The sequence below is a fragment of the Pan troglodytes genome, chromosome 7, assembly GCF_028858775.2.
Source record: "Pan troglodytes isolate AG18354 chromosome 7, NHGRI_mPanTro3-v2.0_pri, whole genome shotgun sequence".
NCBI classification, from domain to species: domain Eukaryota; kingdom Metazoa; phylum Chordata; class Mammalia; order Primates; family Hominidae; genus Pan; species Pan troglodytes.
Window position 1 is genome coordinate 133,773,032 of NC_072405.2, and position 23,295 is coordinate 133,796,326.

Here is a 23,295-nt window from a genome sequence, read left to right on the forward strand (position 1 = left end):
GCATGTGGCCCAAGACAGCTTTAAATGCAGCCCAACACAAATTTGTAAACTTTCTTAAAACATTATGAAATTTTTTTGTGATTTTTTTTTTTTTTTTTAGCTTATCAGCTATCGTTAGTGTTAGTGTATTTTATGTGTGGCCCAAGACAATTCTTCTTCCAGTGTGGCCCAGGGAAGCCAAAAGATTGGACACCCTTGAGTTAGATACTCCAGTTATCTCCATTTTATAAAAGAGCAGACTGAGGTTGCCGAGGGGAGGGGCTGAGATTGGAACCAGGCGCTTACCTGCTCCTGCCTGCATTGCTCTGCTGCCTGCATTGCTCTCCTGCCTCTGATGTTCTCTGTTCTCCACAATATCCTGCAGCAGTTTACCTGGTTCCCATTCACTTCTCTGGGAACTTCTTGAGGGTGAGAACTTCTTTTTCATCTTTGCATCTGCAGTTCAGCAGCACAGTCTTTCACATAGAATAGAGAATGTGTGGTTCAAAAAAACTGATATGGGACTGGGCACAGTGGCTCACACCCATAATCCCAGCACTTTGGGAGGCAGAGGCAGGGAGATCACTTGAGGCCAGGAGTTCGAGACCAGCCTGGTCAACATGGTGAAACCCCATCACTACTAAAAATAAAAAAATTAGCTGGGTGTGGTGGTGCGCCTGTAATCCCAGCTACTCGGGAGGCTGAGGTGGGAAAATCACTCCAACCCCGGAGGCGGAGGTTGCAGTGAGCCGGGATCGTGCCACTGTGCTCCAGCCTGGGTGACAGAGAGAGACTCTGTCTCAAAACAACAACAACAACAAACCTGTAATATGAATTAGAAGGTGTTAAGAGAGAAACAGAATTTGGGTAAGGCAGAGATTCTGGCAGGGGGTGGGAGAAGATAAAAAATTGATTCGTGGGAAGAAAGCCTTTAGCTGGAGCTTGTGTGGTGGAAAGAGGTAGAGAAAGTTGCTGCAGATGGAGGGGAATGACATGAGCAGACCCAATGGGAGGCAGTGGTGGACTGTTTGGGGGCATGGAGGATAGGATGTATCTGGGGAAGTCCAGAGAATAGGCATTCATTTTTGAATCTTTCTGTTTTGCTAAGACAGACTTAGAGCCAAAGGCAGCACTCAGGCTTTTAAAGGCACAGCATCCCTAGTCTTAAGTATTGTTCTTACCTCATAGGATTTATACAGGGCTCAAGTAGAATGATATTTGAGAAAGAAAGTGCCTTTTAAACTCTAAGATATTGTAGAAATATAAGTTGGTATTACTAATGTTGCTAGGTTGCTTTGATTTCACAGTGCTGTTCTCTATGAGAGCGTTTTTCTTTGGAAGAACTCAGAGCACCACATTGCTCATGTCCCTTGATCACCTCCCTGAAATCCCTTTCAGCTCATCGCTGGTGTTGGGCAGTACCTTGAGTCTGAGAGTGAGGGTGAGAATTAACATCCACACTGTGACAGAGCTGTGTGGGAAAAGCTGTCTTTTTCTTTCTCCCTTAGTGGCTACAGATGAAAGCTTGGCTAACTTCTTTTTTTAAAAAATAGTTTTTCCTTTCTTTTAATTGCAAAAGTGGTTCCAAACTAGAAATTAAAGTCCTCCTTCTCCTCTCCAGGCTGACCCCCAGAAGCCTCCTTTGTTACTAGTTTGGAGCAGATCCTTGCAGACGTTTTCCTCTGCATTCACATGCATGCAAATGTACTTCTGAATGCGCACGTATGTCTTTATATACAGATAGCTTTTAACAAATAGCAGGTGGGGCCGGCACTGTGGCTCACACCTGTAATTCCAGGAGTTTGGGAGGCTGAGGCGGGGGGATCACGTGAGGCCAGAAGTTGGAGACCAGCCTGGCCAACATGGTGAAACACCATCTCTACTAAAAATACAAAAATTAGCTGGGCGTGGTGGCGGGTGTCTGTAGTCCCAGCTACTCAGGAGGCTGAGGCAGGAGAATCGCTTGAACCCAGGAGGCGGAGGTTGCAGTGAGCTGAGATTATGCCACTGCACTCCAGCCTGGGTGATAGAGCAAGACTCTGTCTCAATTAAAAAAAATAGGTGGGGCCAGGCACCGTGGCTCACGCCTGTAATCCTAGCACTTTTGGAGACTGAGGTGGGTGGATCGCCTGAGGTCAGGGGTTCAAGACCAGCCTTGCCAGCATGATGAAACCCTATCTCTACTAAAAATACAAAAAATTAGCTGGGCATCGTGGTGTGCGCTTGTAATCCCAGCTACTCGGGAGGCTGAGGCAAGAGAATTGCTTGAACCCGGCAGGTGGAGGTTGCAGTGAGCTGAGATCATGCCACTGCACTCCAACCTGGGTGACGAGAGTAAGACTCCATCTCAAAAAAAAAAAAAAAAAAAAAAAGTTTCCTAGAGGTAAAATTGCAGTTTCAGAGGATGTGCATTTAATGACTATGAACATTTCCATTATTTAACCATTTCCGTATCTGTGGACATTTAGTCTGTTTTCATGTTTTCAGGGTGTTGTGTTTGCTTTATTCTATTTTGCTATTATAAGGAGGGCTGTAGCAGTCCTATATCCTTTTTAGTGATAAGGTATGTGTCTGAATACTGGGATTTCATCATTATGAAGTAACTTGGTTAACTTCAGCAACTTTTACTTCTAGGATTACCATGTTGTTTTGCTTCATGTTTCAAGTGGAGGACAGAGCTTCATTTATGATCTCGATACTGTCTTGCCATTTCCCTGCCTCTTTGACACTTATGTAGAAGATGCCTTTAAGTCTGATGATGACATTCACCCACAGTTTAGGAGGTGAGGACATTCAAGATGGATTTACTTATTTTCTGAAGTAAGAATTTGACGATTCCACAGAGGTTCTTTTTTTTTTGACAATTGTTTTGTAAAGATCTCATCTGGCATCACCATTGAGTTGATGTTTAAGAATGATGTATTTGCAACACAGGAGATTCAAAATGTTTTAAAGCTTTAAAAGTTATCTATCATATGAAAGGTTGTCATTCTTTTAAAATTTTGTGTGATGAGATCTCAAACATTTAATTTCAAGCGGGTTGGGGATTTTTCTTATATTCTTTTTGTTTTTGTGGGGATACCTCGTGCTGTCACCATTGAGAGGGCTGTGAGGGCAGCATCAGAAAATCATGCCCATTGCCCTTGATAAACAAATCGAGTAAATCGAGGCAACCAGATATATTTTTGTGCCTTTGCCTTTCTGTTTCGGGTTTTGGTTGATCATTTCCTATGCTTCTCTAATAGGTAGTAAAGTTGCCTGTATTACTAACCATACAGAAATGCATGAGTAGTTTTGTGCATGTCATAGGAAATGAGTCCATATAAAAATGGAGTTAGAATTTCAAACATGACATCTCCCTAATGTGAGTGTATATTGATTTTTCTGCAGGAAATTTAGAGTGATCCGTGCAGATTCATATTTGAAGAACTTTGCTTCTGACCGATCTCACATGAAAGACTCCAGTGGGAATTGGAGAGAGCCTCCGCCGCCATATCCCTGCATTGAGACTGGAGGTGAGCCAAGATGCCTTCTCAGATGGGGGTTCTGATTGATCACATACACATCAGCATTTTTCCTTAACGGAGGACAAAAGTCAGGTTGTTCTTTGAATAAAACTCCATGAGTGAATCCCAGCACTTTGGGAGGCCGAGGTGGGCGGATCACGAGGTCAGGAGATAGAGACCATCCTGGCTAACACGGTGAAACCCTGTCTCTACTAAAAATACAAAAAATTAGCCAGGTGTGGTGACAGGCACCTGTAGTCCCAGCTACTAGGGAGGCTGAGGCAGGAGAATGGTGCGAACCTGGGAGGCAGAGCTTGCAGTGAGCTGAGATCGGGCCACTGCATTCCAGCCTGGGTGACAGAGTGAGACTCCATCTCAAAAAACAAAAAACAAAAAACAAAAAATTCCATGAATGATAAGGAGGTCATAGGAAATACTACTTCTGTGTGTGTATTAGATTCAGAAATGAAGGCACAGAGAATAGGACTGGAAGGCATAAGAACATGTGGGAGAGGAAGGGTGTTAAGGATCAGAACCAGGGCACCTGCAAACTGCTGGATTATTGGATGTAGCTACTGCGGGGACACTGAACATCAGGATACTCGCATGCTTGTGTCATTTAACAGCGGGACTAGTAGCACCTTGCCATGGTAGGGTTTTGTGCTATGGTGAAAGAAATCCCCATTGCATCCTTATGATGTGTGAAATGTCACTTTGGCTATATAATAAAATCTGCATTAGAAGGAGGTGAGCGCTAGCAGGTTTTATTGTACCACTTGTCTCATTTATGTGCTTTTAGGCATCAATCCAGTTGATAATTTCCTGACATTTAAGAAGATAAAGGGTCCTTCACCCTATTACTATTGTTTGGCATTCATATGAGTTTGAAGCATTATTTACGTTTGTAAGTAATTCACAACATTCCCACTTAGGGGTGAGATCATCCCAACACCTGGATAATACAGTCTGTGTGAAAGTGCTCTGTGAGCTCTGCAGCATGTCAGAAAAATAGGGCAGTAGTGTTAGTACTTCAACAAGGGTCTGAGCGTGGTGGCTCATGCCTGTAATCCCAGCACTTTGGGAGGCTGAGGTGGGTGGACCACCTGAGGTCAGGAGTTCGAGACTAGCCTGACCAATGTGGTGAAACTCCGCCTCTACTAAAAATACAAAAATTAGCCGGGTGTGGTGGTGTGTGCCTGAAGTCCCAGCTCCTTGGGAGACCGAGACAGGAGAATTGCTTGAACCGGGTAATTGCTTGAACCGGGAGGCAGAGGTTGCAGTGAGCCGAGATCGCACCACTGCACTCCAGCCTGAGTGACAAGAGTGAGATTCCATCTAAAAAAAAAAAAAGAAAAAGAAAAAAATAGTTTAACGGAAGAAAGTAAAAAATACATTTGGCATATTTGAGGGGACTGAACACTAAGAGAGGGTTCAAACTCTGATTTTTGAGGCTCTCTATGAAAAGCTCTCATAATTTAAAAAATTATATTGGAATTGCTTATCAGTATACAGAGCTGCTTTCTGGCCTCAGTGTGAGAACTGGGGAAGCTCCCTGGTAAGGAGAGGGCTCGAGGGGTCTGCCTTAGCATCTATGGCAACCTGCTCTACAGGGCCTGGTCTGGCCACAGTGTGCCTTTAGCAGCTACCTGTTTCCCCTTGAGATGTGAGCACCTAAGACAGAACCTATTGCATAGCCGGCATTTAGTGAACCCCTTGTCAGCCCTGGTCCAACTGGGGCAATTCCTTTTGTTTTGATGACTACTAGTCATTGGATGCTGTTCTGTGCTGGGCTTTTGCCAGCCCGATTACTATATGGGCTGCCAAGGTGAGCACTGCCAGCCCAATTTTCTTTCTTTCTTTTTTTTTTGTTGAGACTCTTGTTGCCCAGGCTGGAGTGCAGTGGCACGATCCCAGCTCACTGCAACCTCCATCTCCCGAGTTCAAGCAATTTTCATGCCTCAGCCTCTGGATTAGTTGGGATTACAGGCATACACCATCACACCTGCCTAGTTTTTTTTTTTTTTTGAGACGGAGTCTCACTCTGTCACCCACGCTGGAGTGCAGTGGTGCGATGTCAGCTCACTGCAAGCTCCGCCTCCCGGGTTCATGCCATTCTCCTGCCTCAGCCTCCTGAGTAGCTGGGACTACAGGCGCCCGCCACCATGCCCAGCTAATTTTTTTTTTGTATTTTTAGTAGAGATGGGGTCTTACCGTGTTAGCCAGGATGGTCTCGATCTCCTGACCTCGTGATCTGCCCGCCTCAGCCTCCCAAAGTGCTGGGATTACAGGCGTGAGCCACTGTGCCGGCCACACCTGGTTGGTTTTTATATTTTTAGTAGACATGAGGTTTTGCCATGTGGGCCAGGCTGGTCTTGAACTCCTGGCCTCAGGTGATCCTTCCGCCTTGGCCTCCCAAAGTGCTGGGATTACAGGGGTGAGCCACTGTGCCCGGCCCATATTAACCAAAAATTAGCCAGGCGTGGTGGTGCATGCCTGTAATCCCAGCTACTCAGGAGGCTGAGGCAGGAGAATCGCTTGAATCTGGGAGGTGGAGGTCGCAATGAGCCAAAATTGCACCACTGCACTCTAGCCTGGGTGACAGAGGGAGACTCTGTCTCAAAAAAAAGAAAACAGACTTTAAATTAATGCATGTTTTAGATACATGCATTATTGGGTATGTTGGATTTAGTTATGGAATTGACTCTTTTTTTTTTTTTTTAATCAAGGTAGGGTCTCAGTATATTGCTCCTACCTTGGCCTCCCAACATACTGAGATTATAGGCATGAGCCACCACGCTGGCCAGGATTAACTCCTTTTTTTTTTTTTTTTTGAGACGGAGTCTTGCTCTGTTGCCCAGGCTGGAGTGCAGTGGCACAATCTTGGCTTGCTACAACCTCTGCCTCCTGGGTTCAAGTGATTCTCCTGCCTCAGCCTCCCAAGTAGCTTGGATTCTAGGCACCCACTACCACACCTGGCTGGTTTTTGTATTTTTAGTAGAGACGGGGTTTCACCACGTTGGCCAGGCTGGTCTCGAACTCCTGACCTCAAGTGATCCACCCCTCTTAGCTTCCCAAAGTGCTGGGATTATAGGAGTGAGCCACCACGCCTGGCTGCTTTTAATCTTTCTGAGTAAAGGTTGAGAGTAGCGTTTCTTTCTTCTTTTTTTTTTTTTTTTTTTTAGACAAAGCCTTGCTTTGTTGCCCAGGCTGGAGTGAAGTGGCGTGATCTTGGCTCATTACACCCTCCAACTCCCAGGTTCAAGCAATTCTCCTGTCGCAGCCTCCTAAGTAGCTGGGATTAGAGAGGTGTGCCACCATACCCAGCTAATTTTTGTATTTTTAGTAGAGATGGGGTTACATCTTGTTGGCCAGGCTGTTCTCTTTTAACTTCTGACCTCAAGTGATCTGCCCACCTCGGCCTCCCGAAGTTCTGGGATTACAGGTGTGAGCCACCATGCTTGGCTCAGAGCAGCCTTTCATCGAGGGCTAATTTAGCCCCCCTACTCTGACATGACCCTTCTGAGGATGCTACCGAACGCTGCATGTTACGAGTTCTCTCCACTCTGGCTGGTGATGACATGAATTATTTCTAGCCCTGTGGAAGTTCTGGGGATTATTAGACCCACCCCTTCTTGGTGCTTCTTTCCCTGGCCTCATGAAGTTTCGTTCCATAGAAGAGAAGATCAGTACTTAGCCAAAGACTCAGGGGGTCCCCTCTGCTGATCTTTGGAGCTCTGACTCTCTGTGTAGTCCCCTCTTCACTGATATTCTGTTTCCCTCAGTTTGGGTGTGTGTGTTGTGTCGTGATTGCATTGAAGTTATACATTCAAGGCCAGAAAACCATAGAAGTGACATTGAGCCCTTATCCATTTGAATAATTTTACCTACTTTTGGTCTTCTGCATTGTTTTATTGCTGTTAAACCAAAATTGTGTTTTCAGTGGACATTTTTTTTTCATATTTTTTTTAGATTCCAAAATGAACCTGAACGATTTCGTCAGTATGGATCCCAAGGTAGGATGGGGCGCTGTCTACACACTATCCGAATTTACACATCGTTTTGGCAGTAAAAACTGCTAAACTTGGCCTCAAGATGTGGAACTGTGGAGAAATTCTAGGACATGAACAAGCTATCCTTTCATCGAGGACAGCAAACATTATGGTACAGTTGGCTTGGAATTATGTCTTTCTCTTTTAATTTGATTGAGTGGAAATCTGAGTGAATACAAATATAAATGAACAACATAAAAACTTTTGTTTTGACATGTCAAATTGAAACTTGATAAAGTGCGTACTTGCTAAGATATTCCTGTGGCTCATGCGGTAAAACACGAGGACTTAAGCCAGTAATCGTTTTTGTTCAGATAGAGGTGTGGAGGTAGAGCCAGCCCCTCATGTCTGTTCTGGATGTTTTGTGTCTCTCCAGCTACATTGTAAGTTCCTTGAGGGCAGGGCCATGGCCCATTGCTCTGTGAATCTCAAATGCCCATAAAAGGTGCCCATAAAATGTTTTCTTGAACATTTGAATGTGCTGTTGTTTGGAAAGGGGTAATATTGTGAGCTGAATCAGCAATAAGTATTAGTCTTTTTGGACTATGGTATTGTTAAAAAGACTGCAGCCCTCTCAGACTTCAGTGTTAATTGGCTTATTTATTTATGGCTTTAAATAAAATCGATTTAACGTTAGTTTTGTTTTGAAGATTTTTGTGTCACCCTTGATGATCTGAAATACCTAAATATGCCTCAATTGTAGATGAGAACCAGGGCTTTAAAAAATATTTATTACATATGCCTTCTGGAAGACATCTTGGTTATTTGGCTTTAATCATATCATTCCAAATGAAAGATATTTGGCATTACATTGGCATATAGTACCAGCTCTCATGTTTTCATGATTCTGCTTTAAAAATGAACAACTTCTTATAGCAAGGATGTCTGACCTTTTGTTCTTAGATGAGCTTTCTACTTATTAAGAAACTATCAGCTGGGCATGGTGGCTCATGCGTGTAATCTCAGCACTTTGGGAGGCCTAGGTGGGCGGATCATGAGGTCAGGAGTTTGAGACCAGCTTGGCCAACATGGTGAAACCTTGTCTCTACTAAAAATACAAAAATTAGCTGGGTGTGGTGGCAGGCGCCCGTAATGCCAGCTACTTGGGAGGCTGAGGCAGAATTGCTTGAACCTGGGAGGTGGAAGTTGCAGTGAACTGAGATCATGCTGCTGCACTCCAGCCTGGGTGACAGAGCAAGACTCCATCTCAGAAAAAAAAAAAAAAAAAAGAAACTGACATTGAATGCTAATCCTCCACCTTATGCTATGGAGAGTACAAATGTAACCATTTATTTATTTATTTAGAGACAGAGTCTTGCTCTGTCACCCAGGCTGGAGGGCAGTGGCACGATCTCGGCTCACTGTAACCTCCACCTCCCAGGTTCAAGTGATTCTCGTGCCTCAGCCTCCTGAGTAGCTGGGATTACAGGTGTGCGCCACCATGCCCGGCGAATTTTTGTATTTTAGTAGAGACGGGGTTTCACCACGTTGGCCAGGCTGGTCTTGAACTCCTGACCTCAGGTGATCTGCCCACTTTCACCTCCCGAAGCACTGGGATTACAGGCATGAGCCACCGCGCCCGGCCCCCTTCCCTAGAAATTTCTGCATAAACTGCCCTTTAATCTGCATGTTATTTTTATTTACTTACTTATTTTGAGACAAAGTCTCACTCTGTCGCCCAGGCTGGAGTGCAGTGGCATGATCTCAGCTCACTGCAACCTCTGCCTCCCAGGTTCAAGCGATTCTCATGCCTCAGCCTCCCGAGTAGCTGGGATTACAGGCGTGTACCACCATGCCCAGCTAATTTTTGTATTTTTAATAGAGACGGGGTTTTGCCATGCTAACTAGGCTGGTATCAAACTCCTGACCTCAGGTGATCTGCCTGGCTCCACCTCCCAATGTGCTGGGATTACGGGCATGAGCCACCGCACCTGGCCAAATTTGCATGTTATTAAAAGTAGGTATAAATGTGACTGCCAAACTGCCCGGAGCTGCTCCTGTCTGCCTACAGGGTAAACCTGCTCTGCAGGAGCAGTCACAGGGTTGTAACACTACCGCTTCAATAAAGCTCTTTTCTTTTACCTTCAGCTTGCCCTTGAATTCTTTCCTGGGCAAAGCCAAGAAGTCTCATGGGCTCAGCCCTACTTTGGGGCTTGCCTGCTCTGTATCAGATTGATCTGTGCTTGAAGCCAAGCCCACCTTTTTTGTTTTTGAGACTCTCTTGCTCTGTCACCGAGGCTGGAGAGCACTGGTGTGATCTCTGCTTACTGCAACCTCCACCTCCCAGGCTCAAGCGATCCTCCCACCTCAGCCTTCTGAGTAGCTGGGACTACAGGCGTGCCACAGTGCCCAGCTAATTTTTATATTTTTAGTAGAGATGGGGTTTTGCCACATTGCTCAGGCTGGTCTTAAACTCCGGGACTCAAGCAGTCTGCCCACCTCGGCCTCTGAAAGTGCTGAGATTACAGGTGTGAGCCACTGCGCCTGGCCTGCGGTTCCTGGTTCTATGAGCCAGTGGATTCCTTTTTCTCTTCAGCTTGTGCGAGCTGGATTTCTGTCATTTTTAACTGAAAGATAGGTTTTCTTACAAGATTTTTCTTCAGAGTTGTTTATCGGGCTTAGGAACTGTTATTTATGTCTCTCTGTGCTTAATTTTTCTATTTAAACTTTTTTCTTTTTTTTTTTTGAACCCAAACTAAGACAATTTTTCTTTTGAGGTCAGATTTCTTTCTCTTAATATTCAACATGTGTGAGAAGATTTTCTGTATGGAAAGAAGATATTTCAAGAAAAGCAGAGGACTAAAGTAGAATTTTGTTTGTTTGCTTCTTTTTGTGTGAGATGCAGTCTTGCTCTGTTTCCCAGGCTAGAGTGCAGTGGCACAATCTTGGCTCACTGCAACTTCCACCTCCCAGATTTAAGTGACTCTCCTGCCTCCGCTTCCTGAGTTTCTGGGATTACAGGCATGCGCCGCTACACCTGGCTAATTTTTGTATTTTTAGTAGAGATGGGATTTTACCATGTTGGCCAGGCTAGTCTCGAACTCCTGACCTCAAGTAATCCACCCACTTTGGCCTCCCAAAATGCTGGGATTACAGGTGTGAACCATAGTGCCTGGCTGACTAAAGCAAAAAATTTTCTTTTTGAGAGGGAGTCTCGCTCTATCGCCCAGGCTGGAGTGCAGTGGCATGATCTTGGCTCACTGCAAGCTCTGCCTCCTGGGTTCGCGCCATTCTCCTGCCTCAGCCTCCTGAGTAGCTGGGACCACAGGCGCCCACCACTACGCCCAGCTAATTTCTTTTTGTATTTTTAGTGGAGACGGGGTTTCACCATGTTAGCCAGGATGGTCTCTATCTTCTGCCCTCATGGTCCACTTGCCTCGACCTCCCAAAGTGCTGGGATTACAGGCGTGAGCCACCGTTCCCAGCCTAAAGCAGAATTTGTAAACTGACTATGAAAGCAACAGAAACAGAGTATCTCTGAGAACCTGACACACCAAGGAGTTGGGAAGCAAATATGAAAATATAAAATGGTTCCCAGCTCAGTAGAACTGGCTATCCCTGATTGAAGATATTATTGGAGCTTTTAAGGAAATTATGTCTTTCAGAAGAGGAGTTGGTTAGCAATGGTAGTAAATGCAAACCTTTTTGTGTGTTTTTCTTGGTTTCATTTTTAATTAATTAAAAAATAGATGGTACCATGTACATTGTACCAATTCAAAATGTATAAAAGAGTATTTGGTGAAAAGGAAACTTCCCTCCTGCTTTGTCCTCCAATTTTCTGATGTTCCCACCCAGAAATAACCTCTTTTTCAGGTTATTTTGTATCCTTCTTTCCAGGAATTTTCTATGTAAACATATAGGTATGTATTATATATTAAATTTTGTTTCCCCACCCCCCTGACAAATGGTAGCATCCTAAACATATTGTTCTGTATTTTACTTTTTTCCCTTCACTAAACAAAGAAAAATACATTTTACTTTTTAAAGTTAATATATTTGGATGTTTTCTAGTCAGTACATATTGATTGGAAAATCAACAAGAATGAGAAAATATCTACATTATTTTTAAAGGCTACATTGTATTCTGCGATACATATGGTCCATAATTTAACAGTCCTTTATAAGTTGTTTTTTGCTTCTTGGTGTGCCAAAAAAAAAATGCTACAATAAATGTTTTTGTTTATGTGTCTTCATAAAAATTTCCAAGGTGAATTTTTAAAAATTTTTTAAGTTTTTTATTTTTTGAGACAGAGTCTCACTCTGTTGCCCAGGTTGGAGTGCAGTGTTGTGATCTCAGCTCATTGTAACCTCCGCCTCCCAGGTTGAAGTGATTCTCCTGCCTCAGCCTCCGCATTAGCTGGGATTACAGGCGTGCACCACCACACTTGGCTAATTTTTGTATTTTTAATAGAGACAGGGTTTCACCATGTTGGCCAGGCTGGTCTCGAACTCCTGGCCTCAAGAGATCCGCCTGCCTTAGCCTCCCAAAGTGCTGGGATTACAGGCGTGAGCCACCTCACCCGACCCCAAGATGAATTTTGAAACCGTAGGCTGCTGGTTGTCCCACCAAATCCATTCTCTTTTCTTTCCTTTTCCTTTTTCCTTTCCTTTCCTTTCTTTTTTTCCAGACAGAGTCTCACTCTGTCACCCAGACTGGAGTGCAATGGCATGATCTCAGCTCACTGCAACCTCCGCCTCCCAGGTTCAAGCGATTCTCGTGCCTCAGCCTCCTGAGTAGCTGGGATTACAGGTGCGCTACCACACCTGGCTAATTTTTTGTGTGTGTGTGTGTTTATTATAGTAGAGACAGAGGTTCACCATGTTGGCCAGGCTGGTCTCAAACTCTGGCCTCAAGTGATTCCCCCCACCTCAGCCTCCCAAAGTGCTGGGATTACAGGCATCAGCCACTGCACCTGGCCCATTCTCTTCTTTTTCTAGAGCAGGAGTTGGCAAATGTTTTCTGTAAATGGCCAAACAGTAAATGTTAGACTTTGCAGGCCATAAGGCCTCTGCCACAACTACTCAACTCTGCCTTTGTAGCCGAAAGCAGCAGCCACAGACAATATGTAAATGAATAGGTGTGGCTGAGCTCCAATAAAACTGCAAAACCTGGGTCTCCTTTCTTGTCTTTGGAGCCCTCCTCCCTCTGTGTCTGTACAGGGGAGCTTTTTCCTTCTTTCTTCTCTCTTCTTTCTTGCCTTTTAAACACTCTGCTCCTTAAAACCACTCCAACTGTGTCTGTGTTGTTTTATCCAATTCGCACAAGACGAGCTCTGGTGCTCCTCCACTCATCGGAGCCGTATCAGTGCCATCTTCAAAGCAGAGACCAAGTCCTCACCAGACAACATAATCTGCTCAGCCCTGATCTTGGACTTACAGCCTCCGCAACAGACTCTGCTCCAACTATGAACTTAGGAAGTTAAGGAAAAACATGGATTTCTTTTTCCAACTAGAAGCTGGACATCCTAAGTGATTGGTTGGAGGAGTATGTTTGGTTTTCTCTGTCTGGTTCCACGTTGAAAGTAAGAACAACAACAACATGGGGGAAGCCTGCAAGTTTTGACCATGTCCTGATCTCTCCATGCTGATTGCCGCCGAGCTGGGGGTCAGGGTTCTGTTATCATCTGTGCCCTGTTCATTGTCTGCTTGAATATTCTGTCTGTCTATCTATAGAGAGGAAGAACAATAACCTTCATTATCAGAAACCTCATTCTAAGTTTACTTTTCTGTCTAGGTGTCCTTGTACTTTTTAAATATATAAATATGCTTTTTCACTGAGTAGCAATAGAAGTAGTATTTTTGCTAGGCTTGAGTTGCTTACTATTAAAAAAAATTATACTTACAGTTTTATAATAAAACCTAATCTTAGGCTCAGATGCACATACAACTAAAGAGCAGTGCTTGTCTTTTGCTTAATGTTCATATTACAAGATTAACTTTTATTTATAATTAATATATGAACGTGTTCTTTTTTAAAAAATACACAATGTGATGGATAAATCTAATGTCCTTTTTGATAATCACCCTGGTTTTAAGAATATAACTGTCTAGAGAAACTAACTAATAGAGCTCATTGTGTATTATCTAGAAGTCATTGTATGCCAGGCAATTTTCTGACAATCTGATGGGGTTGGCACTATTTTTAATCCCTATTTTACAGATGAGGAAACTGATGCAGAGAGAGGTTTTCATATAGCTCACCAAGTCACTAGCCAGTAAGTAGTAGAGCCAGGATTCAAATTAAGGAAAAAAAGCACCTGAGAAGCTTCATGCTGCTTTCTGATCACCTCCTTACTCCCTAAGGGTAACCACCATCCTGCTTTCTAACTGCATACATTCATTGTGCCTCTTTCTGTATTTTATATAATTTCATATAAAAATATGTTTGTATATGGCAGAAAAAAATAACAAAAAACAAAAAACAACTTTGCAAAACCAAGAGCTGGTAGATTTGGCCCTTGGGCTGTAGTTTGCTGTCCCTTGTTCTACAGCAATAGAGCTGTGACTGGTGTGTGGCTGCTCTGCCATGGACTACATTTCCCATTCTCCTTTGCAGCCAGTGTGGCCATGTGACCAGCTGAATATAAGAGGAAGTGTGTGTGCCACTTACATGACTGACCTGTGAAACTCCTGCCCACTCCTTCACACCTTTGCCTACTTTCTTACCAGATGAAATGGTGATGACTGGAGTGACCTCGGAAGCTACGTATCAAAGGCAGAAGAGCCACCATCAGCCTGGATTCCTGATAACTCTATGGAGCCGAGTTGCATGCCTGCCTAAATAGTATATTGTGGAACTCTTTCATAGGAGACAAACTTATATATTTTTTAAGTCACAGAATTCTTGGTGAGTTTTGATTTGGCCGTTTAGTCCTCCCTAAATAATTCAGTGCCCATTCAAGCATGTAACGATATTTTTAGCTGGGTCAGAAATAAGAATTTGTGGTGTTCCAGGCCGGGTACGGTGGCTCACGCCTGTAATCCCAGCACTTTGGAAGGCCAAGGTGGGTGGATCACTTGAGGTCAGGAGTTCGAGACCAGCCTGGCCAACAGGGTGAAACCCCATCTCTCCCCAAAATACAAAAATTAGCCAGGTATGGTGGCGCATGCCTGTAATCCCAGTTACTCGGGAGGCTTGAGTATCACTTGAGATATTGCTTGAACCCGGGAGGTGGAGGTTGCAGTGAGCCGAGATTGCACCACTGCACTCCAGCCTGGGCGACAAGAGTGAGACTCCGTCAAAAAAGAATAAAAAGAATTTGTGGTGTAAGCCTCTGTGTCCTTGCGCAGACTGCCCCCTTAGTGTCCCACAGTTTTTGTGGAATTACTGCCCCTCCCAGAATGTTCACAAACCCTGAACACAGACGTCTATCCAGTCCTGTTGTTTTGCATGAGGTTCAGGAGCCTTGTGGGAAAGAAGCCAAATGGTCTGTGTTCTCATTTAGGGTTCAGACGTGTATAGGCTTGTCCCGTGGGCTAGAGGTCCTCAACGATGTCTTTGCTAGAGGAGAGAAAAACATGAACAGGTCCCTGAGAGAAAATCAATGTAAGTGAAGATGACATCTGGCTGAGAGGACCAGACTAGATGATTATACATTAGAGCGTTCCTTGATGGCAGCTGCCATGAGAGATGGGCCACGGTGCACCCTTACCCCTACTCTCTCACTCTCTTGAAAGCCCTGTCTCCTGGGAAGGAAAGAAAGAACTGTGTCACTAGGGGCCCCATGTGGCTCTGTGGGAACCTTGGAAGTAGCTGCTGATTTTCCGTAGAACAGTGGACAGCAGTGTTCTGACTGAGTCTGGTGTTTTGGTGGTTGACAGCAGTACACGCCATGACCAGTGGCTGGCTCAGTAGTGAAGCAGAAGCATGAGGAAGCCTGCAGGCTGTGGTTTGGATTCTCTGTGAGTCCCCTTTTCATCAGGATTTGAAAAAGAAAATGATTTACACAGGACTCTCAGACTGGTAGGGGCTTGTGTACATTCAGCATATAGCAATTAACGCCTTGATGATTTGCAGAAATTCTTCATGGAGGATGCTTATTTAAAAGAGCTGGAGGGCTGCGTGTGGTGGCTCATGCCTATAATCCCAGCACTTTGGGAGGCTGAAGTGGGCAGATCACTTGAGGCCAGTTCAAGACCTCTACTGTTGCTGTATCACTGCCCTGGTGATTCAGCAGTGAATCCTGCGCTCATGGATATTACATTCTTGTGGAGAAGACAGACCATGAACTTCTAGAATGTGTGGAAGATTGGTTGCTATTTACTGAGTTGGGGAAGATTGTGGGTGGAGTAATTTTGGGGAGGAAGATCAGGAGTTTTATTGGGGGCATGTTAAATTTGAGGTGCCAGTTGGGTGTCTAACAGGAGCTGTCAAATAGGAGTTGGTAGCCGGGTGTGGTAGGTGGAGGTTGTAGTGAGCCTGAGATCACGTCACTGCACTCCAGCCTGGGTGACAGAGTGAGACTCCGGCTCGCTGCTTTCTCTCTCTCTCTCTCTCTCTCTCTCCCTCTCTCTCTCTCTCCCTCCCCCCATATGTATATATGTGTATGTGTATGTGTATATATATATGAGCTGGATAAAGGGGTCCCAGAGTCAAGTGGAGAGGTGTAGGATAGGAATGTCAAATTGGGAGACATCTGTTAATAGATGACATTTAAAGGTACAGGCCTCTATGATATCATTGAGAGAATGTGTGTGGATAGAGGAAAGGTCCAGGGACCTAGCCTAGGAAGCTTTTATTTAGGGCTTAGGAGATGGGAAGACAGATGGAATGGTCATGGAGGAAGGAGGAGAAAACAAGGATGCCCAAAGGAGAAAGTGGTATTAGAAGGGGAGAGGGATCAGCTCTGTCAGATGTTGCTGATCAGTTGAGTAAGTTGAGGACTGGGATGACCGTTGGTTTTGGCAGTGTGGAGGTCTGTGGGCAATTTCAGTGGAGTGATGGGGATGACAGCCTCATTTCAGTAGGTTCAGGAGGGAACAGGAGGAAGGAAGTAGAGTGGTTTGGGAAGGGGGCAGAGAAAGGGGGTGGTACTGCAGGGGGATGTGGGTCAGCAGGGGAGACTGCTATTTGCCAGGTTCTCAGCTGGTTCTTCCATTATGAAGAATGAATTATCCATTTCTGCCCCTCCAAGGAGACCTCTCATGACATCAAAACCTGTCTGTCCTCCAGGGCCACTGTCTCTCAAGCAGGGCAAACACTCCTCAGTTCTCACTCTGTAGGACACTCCCTTTGACTCGATCCATCCCTTGGTTCATGCAGCCCTTCTTCAGCATTGACAGAGAGGAAAGAAAGCTGGATAACTTTCAGGGATATTTCATCCAGGTCATGGGGAAGCCTCAGGCACCACTCCAATAACTCTTCGCTTTTTTTCCTTGACCTCTTCCCACTTTGCAGTGTTTTCTTCACAAAGCAGCCAAAGTGATCTTTTTTTTTTCTTTCTGCTTCATTTCTCCTTCATACAGAGTGATCTGTTAAAAACCAGACTATCTCATTCCCGTTTTCAAACAACAACAAACCACCACCACTTTGCAATGGCCTCAGCATGTCCTTAAGCTAAATCTACTGTTCTACCCTGGCCCTTGGGCCCTGTGTGGTTGGATTGCGGCTGTCTCTGTGATTTCAGCTTTGCTACTGCTGGCCCATTCCCTGTCCTGCTTCCCCCATTAGGTTTCTTTTGGTGAGCAGGACAAGCTCATTCCTTCCTCACGGACCTCACATTCTGTTTACCCTGATCTGACCCTTTTTTTCTCCCTTATCTTCTGTTGGCTGACACTCCCTGACATTGAGGTCTGAGCTCCGAGTCTGGTAATTCTTCCCTGGTGACGTATCTAAAGCTGACTGCCCCAGTCAACATGACAGTACCCTTTTTTCTTCATAGCAGTTATCACTAACTGAAATGATCTTGCACACTTATTTGTTTAAAAGTCTGTTTTCCTTTTTTTTAAATTAAGTTGGAGTCTCACTCCGTCACCCAGGCTGGGGTGCATTGGCGTGATCTTGACTAACTGCAGCCTCCGCCTCCTGGATTCAAGGGATTCTCCTGCCTCAGCCTCCCAAGTAGCTGGGATTATAGGCATGTGCCACCACACCTGGCTAATTTTTGTATTTTTATTAGAGACGGCGTTTCATCATGTTGGCCCATCTGGTCTCGAACTCTTGACTTCAATTGGTCCGCCCACCTCAGCCTCCCAAAATGCTGGGATTACAGGCACGAGCCACCACACCTGGTCTAAAAGTCTGTTTTCTATCTCCCTCCATTGGACTGTGAGTCCTCCCTGCCTTATTCTCCACTGTAATACAGTGTCTTGGTATCTGATACCTTATAGTAAGCACTCAACAAATATTCCTCAAGTATTCAATAAAGGAACAACTCCTGTCACCAAAGGGGTCTGGAACATCAAGTCCGCCACTCCACTGGATCTCAGGATAAAGCTCGAAAACTGCTGCTAAAGTCTTGTGCTTTGAATTATTCCTGTTGACTAGATTCTATTCCTTTTTTAGATGATCTTGTCCTTTTTCAAACCGGTTTTGTCTGCAGTCCCTTCAGCCTTAACTCCAAGCCCTACTCTTCCACCTTTTGGTGTGAAAAGCACGTTATGAATGACTTTTGCAGAGAGCAAATAACACCATGGATTTATTTAATTAGTTCTCTCACATTCTTGGCAGGCACCTCATTCCAGCCTCTTGTCACAAACGCAGATATGGAAAGCACCATGTCTAGTGTCTGATATTGAGAGCAGGAGCTCACAGTATACTTTTCCCCTTTGCTCCAAGCTGACCACGCAGCCTAGCACCAGAGAATGAACTATGTCTTTTACCCTGGCAGTCCAGGGAGAATGTGGCTTTGGCCCTGAGCTTTACAGCAGGTATCTGTTCAGGCCAGGCTTTTAATAACATCCATTTATTGGTCAGGCGCAGTGGCTCACACCTGTAATCCCAGCACTTTGGGAGGCCAACGCGGGTGGATCACTTGAGGTCAGGAGTTCAAGACCAGCCTGGCCAACATGATGAAACCCTGTCTCTACTAAAAATATGAAAATTAGCTGGGCATGATGGCAGATGCCTGTAATCCCAGCTACTTGGGAGGCTGAGGCAGGAGGATCTCTTGAACCCGGGAGGCAGAGGTTGCAGTGAGCTAAGATCGAGCCATTGCACTCCAGCCTGGGTGACAGCAAGACTCGGTCTCCACACACAAAAATAAATAAAATTTTAAAAGGCTGGGCATGGTGGCTCATGCCTGTAATCCCAGCACTTTGGAGGCCGAGGCGGGCGGATCACCTGAGGTCAGGCGTTTGAGACCAGCCCGACCAACATGGAGAAACCCCGTCTTTACTAAAAATACAAAAAAAATAGCCAGGCATAGTGGCGCATGCCTGTAATCCCAGCTACTCGGGAGGCTGAGGCAGGAGAATTGCTTGAACCCGGGAGGTGGAGATCGCACCATTGCACTCCAGCCTGGGCAACCAGAGCGAAACTCCCTCTCAAAAAAAACAAAACAAAAAACAAAATTGCATCCATTTATTATCAAGGGAGCACTCATAGCAGAACTTCACTTAGAGTCAATAGGCAATCTCTCCTGAGGTTTCCATGGGGACCTGGAGTTTTAGAGCAATTTCTGGGAAGAACATTGGAAGGAAATTGTGGGGCAAGATGTTAATACAGTCACACCGTTCTGGCACACGCTGTTTCTGCAGCCGTAAGTGATGGTTGAATCAGTTCCCACTCAAGGCCCACAGGATGCAGAGCTATGTTTGACCTCCTTGGGGCCAGATGCTGAGGAGATCTTGTCCCTGCCCCTGGAATACAGGAAAAATAAGTTCAAGTCCTTGGCCCCCGTTACAGTTTTGCATTTGCTAGTGACATACTGTGTGACCTTGGGAAAGTCACTTAACCTCTCTGGGCCTTCGTTGCCTCACCTAAGAATTATTTTGAGGCTCAAATGAGATTGTGTGTGTGTTGGCAGGGAAGAGAATATTTCATACACCGAAAGGTGAAGTGTTTTGTTGCTTTTTTTTTTTTTCTTTTTTGGAACAGAGTTTTGCTCTTGTCACCTAGGCTGGAGTGCAGTGGCACGATCTCAGCTCACTGCAACCTCTGCCTCTCAGGTTCAAGTGATTTTCCTGCCTCAGCCTCCTGAGTAGCTGGGACTATAGACACCTGCCACCATGCCTGGCTAATTTTATATTTTTAGTGGAGACGGGTTCACCATGTTGGCCAGGCTGCTCTCAAATTCCTGACCTCAGGTGATCTGCCTGCTTTGGCCTCCCAAAGTGCTGGGATTACAGGTGTGAGTCATCGTGCCTGGCTCCAGATAGCTCATCTAAGCTCTTCATGTGTATGAACTAAATCCTCAAAACAACAATATAAGGTAGATACCATTATTCTCCTCATGTTACAAATTAGGAAACGTAGGCATAGTAAAGTAAAGTGACTTATAGAAAGCCACATAGCTAGTGAGTGGTGGAGACAGGATTTGAATCTAGGCATTCCCGCTTCAGGGCCTGGCTGCCATCCAATTCCCAGTTCACCCAGTTCCAAGTTCATGCCCACATTCGGTAATCAGATAATGGGTCACTAGCAAGGTGCTGTCTGTTGTAGGGCAGGAGTGGGTCACTGAGCTTCCCCATGGTCGGGATGAAGTGTCCTTCGCAGCTGTCCACCTGAAGTAACTTACCCTGTAGTTACTGCAAAGAAACTTTATCAATAAATGTCAAACTTGTTAAAAAGGCAAATGTCCAGAACCTCCCTGAGTGGTTCTGGTTTAGTAAGCATCCCAGTCAGGTCTCAGCGGCAGAGAACAGAAATTGCTTGCTACGTGAATCCAAAAGGCATTTGATTCAAAGTGATGGAGACGCGAAACAAACATCTAGAGAAACAGTCATTCATAGTGAAGTTCTGCTATGACTGCTCCCTTGATAATAAATGGATGCAATTTTGTTTTTTGTTTTGTTTTGTTTTGTTTTTTTTGAGAGGGAGTTTCACTCTGGTTGCCCAGGCTGGAGTGCAATGGTGCGATCTCAGCTCACCACAACTCCACCTCCCAGGTTCAAGCAATTCTCCTGCCCCAGCCTCCCGAGTAGCTGGGATTACAGGCATGCGCCACTATGCCTGGCTAATTTTTTTGTATTTTTAGTAAAGACGGGGTTTCTCCATGTTGGTCGGGCTGGTCTCAAACGCCTGACCTCAGGTGTAGCAGTCGGAGATGCACTCACTTCTAGCCCTGGTGCCCAGACCTGTGAACTCTGGCAGAACTGTAACTGGTTCAGAGCATCTACTACATCTTATGGGACAGAACCCCAGTGTCACCAGGTGGTGTCTGCCAGCGGATACTGTAGCTCAGTCTCCAATGGGCCATTCATTCTACCATCAAGAAGATCACCTACCCCTGGGGACCACGGTAAGATCAGAGCATCTGGGGGGTACCAGCATATGGACCCATTTCTTTTGCTGTGAATGGATTTGTGATCAGAAGCAATGTGGGTGTCTGGCGTTGTGGCAGTGGATGAGGCATTCATTGAGTTGGTAAGTTGCTGGCAGAGGCATGGTGATTAGGAAAAGGAAATCCATGTGTGGAAGAAGTGTTTATTCAAGGGAGGGGAAAAGTCACCTGTCTTCCATTTTGTTTTCAATTAGCAATAATCACGCCTCGGATAAACCTCATTGGCTATGATACTGCCACACGCAAAGCTCTGTCTTCCCTTTTGGAAGGGATGCCTCATAATTAAGATGCCATAGCTCAGCCTTGGTCTCCACTTAGGGCTTCAGCAGAGAAGGCAGCTGAGTCAGCTATGGTGAGGGAAAGATGGTGATTGAGTCCGTGCACACCTCCGTCCCTGCCGCCATGGCTGCTTGGTTCGTGGGCCCACAGTATAAACACAGGGGCACTGTCGGTGACTTGCACAGAGTCAGTCCACACCCTGGTTCTTTAGTGCTGTTTCCAGCGAGGACCTGTAGTGAGCAACCACTTGTGTTACCAATATCCTCAAACCCCATGCCCAGAAATTTTTTTTTCTTTTGAGACGGAGTCTCGCACTGTCACCTGGCTGGAGTGCAGTGGTGCAATCTTGGCTCATTACAACTGTCGCCTCCTGGGTTCAAGCGATTCTCTGCCTCAGCTTCCTGAGTAGCTGAGACTACAGGCGTGTGCCACCACGCCTGGCTAATTTTTGTAATTTTAGTAGAAACAGAGTTTCACCATGTTGCCCAGGCTGGTCTCGAACCCCTGAGCTCAGGCAATCCACCCTCCTCGGCCTCCTAAAGTGCTGAGATTACAGGCGTGAGCCACCGTGCCCAGCCGAAATCAGCATTTTAATAGCCAGACTCACTCCCACTTCCCCACCCGGAAGTCTACTGCAGGTGTTCTGGGACCATGTATCATGAAATATGGATTTAGGTGTATTGCTAATTTTAAGTGTAATTAGGCTGTTTTTAGTAAGTGGGTAAACTTTAGCACCTTTCCAAAGTGGTGGCTGGTGTGGCTAATTACAGAAAGTGGCAAGAGAGGTCAGGAACTGTATCTCAGCCCATTCATGTTTGGTTGTAAAATGTGTTAATACTCTTGATTTAGGCATCTGGTCAGGTGGGGGAATATTGACTTTCTCCAATCTCTGGATTTTAAGAGCATCTTTTTAGGTCTGATCCTTATGACAGGGCTCAAGTTAGTGGCCCTCCCCAAAAAGGGTGATATTTAGGTGCTTGCATCTCCAATGCCAAACCCCAGTGGTCATGACATTGCATTGCAGAGGTTCCTATAATCTGACAGTTGTTGTATTTCTGGATAAACCCTTTGTTAATAATCATCCTGCTTGTTCCTTATGCTTTTGAATATTGAGAGAACTTATATATTGCAAGGATTTTTGTTGTTGTTGTTTTGAGACAGAGTCTTGCTCTGTCGCCCAGGCTGGTGTGCACTTGGCTCACTGCAGCCTCCGCCTCTGCAGGGATTTTTGTTTCAAAACTTGGAACCCAAGATGCACATCTTAAATATCTAAGGCAGCAGGCATTTTAAAGTAAACAAAGTCATAAAAAGTGTGGCTGAACTTGATTCTGTAATTACCTCATTGCGGGAACTAATAATTCCTGTCAGTTCTGAGCAATATTAATCCTTACAGGAATTACACCAGAATAAAGTATATGTTTGGGCACTTCCCCAAGTATCGAAGGCACCATCAGGAGTTGTTTTACATGATTGCCTCAGGGGAAACAAGAGATAGTTATGCTTTATATATTTTTAACAAGAAATGTCACTTAAGTGAGATCCTTTTGCTTTCCTGTTTTCTGTCACTTAAATGATTTTTCCACCTGTTAGACTTCTAGGCATCTTGGAAACTTTCAAAAACAAACAAATCAATTTTTTTCAGTTTCTGTGGAGGGCAATCCAGATATTTATCTATAGAAATGACCTGTGACCATCCCTTTTGACTTAGGAATTCCTCATCTAGGAATTTATCTTACAGATACATACTGCACACATATAAAATGGTGGATACACAAGGAAACTCATTGTAGCTGTGGGCATAACAACAGGAAGTTGGAAACCACCTGTAGGCTTATCAACTGGGGGCTGATGAAATGTTTATGTTTCTTAAGCTGAGTGATGGCTTAAAATTTTTTTAAAAATCTATCTATACATATAGATATATATATTTTTGAGACAGAGTCTCCCTCTGTCACCTAGGCTGGAGTACAGTGGCACAATCTCGGCTCACTGCAACCTCTGCCTCCCTGGTTCAAGCAATTCTCCTGCCTCAGCCTACCA

The 23,295-nt window shown here is 45.0% G+C and overlaps 1 protein-coding gene and 1 pseudogene across 16 annotated transcripts in view; one reads left to right on the plus strand and one right to left on the minus strand.

Moving 5' to 3' along the window:
- The window catches only part of NTAQ1 (N-terminal glutamine amidase 1), a 50,789-nt gene that overhangs the window by 17,738 nt on the left and 9,756 nt on the right, over positions 1–23,295 (plus strand). For 5 of the 16 annotated variants that reach the window (XR_010159324.1, XR_010159326.1, XR_010159327.1 and 2 more), the window contains exons 4-7: positions 2,614–2,762; positions 3,370–3,494; positions 7,455–7,646; positions 14,204–14,381. Coding sequence is in view for 4 of the 16 variants with exons in the window: in XM_016959823.3 (XP_016815312.1) it covers positions 1,672–1,701; positions 2,614–2,762; positions 3,370–3,494; positions 7,455–7,564 (414 nt within the window). In the remaining 12 variants the exon portion in view is untranslated. Of the gene's footprint in view, positions 1–1,600; positions 1,702–2,613; positions 2,763–3,369; positions 3,495–7,454; positions 8,171–14,203; positions 14,805–23,295 lie in introns of those variants that run through there. The other 11 variants (XR_010159330.1, XR_010159331.1, XR_010159332.1 and 8 more) reach the window with 5 other exon arrangements.
- LOC112204341 (U4 spliceosomal RNA) lies at positions 21,146–21,226 on the minus strand (annotated as a pseudogene).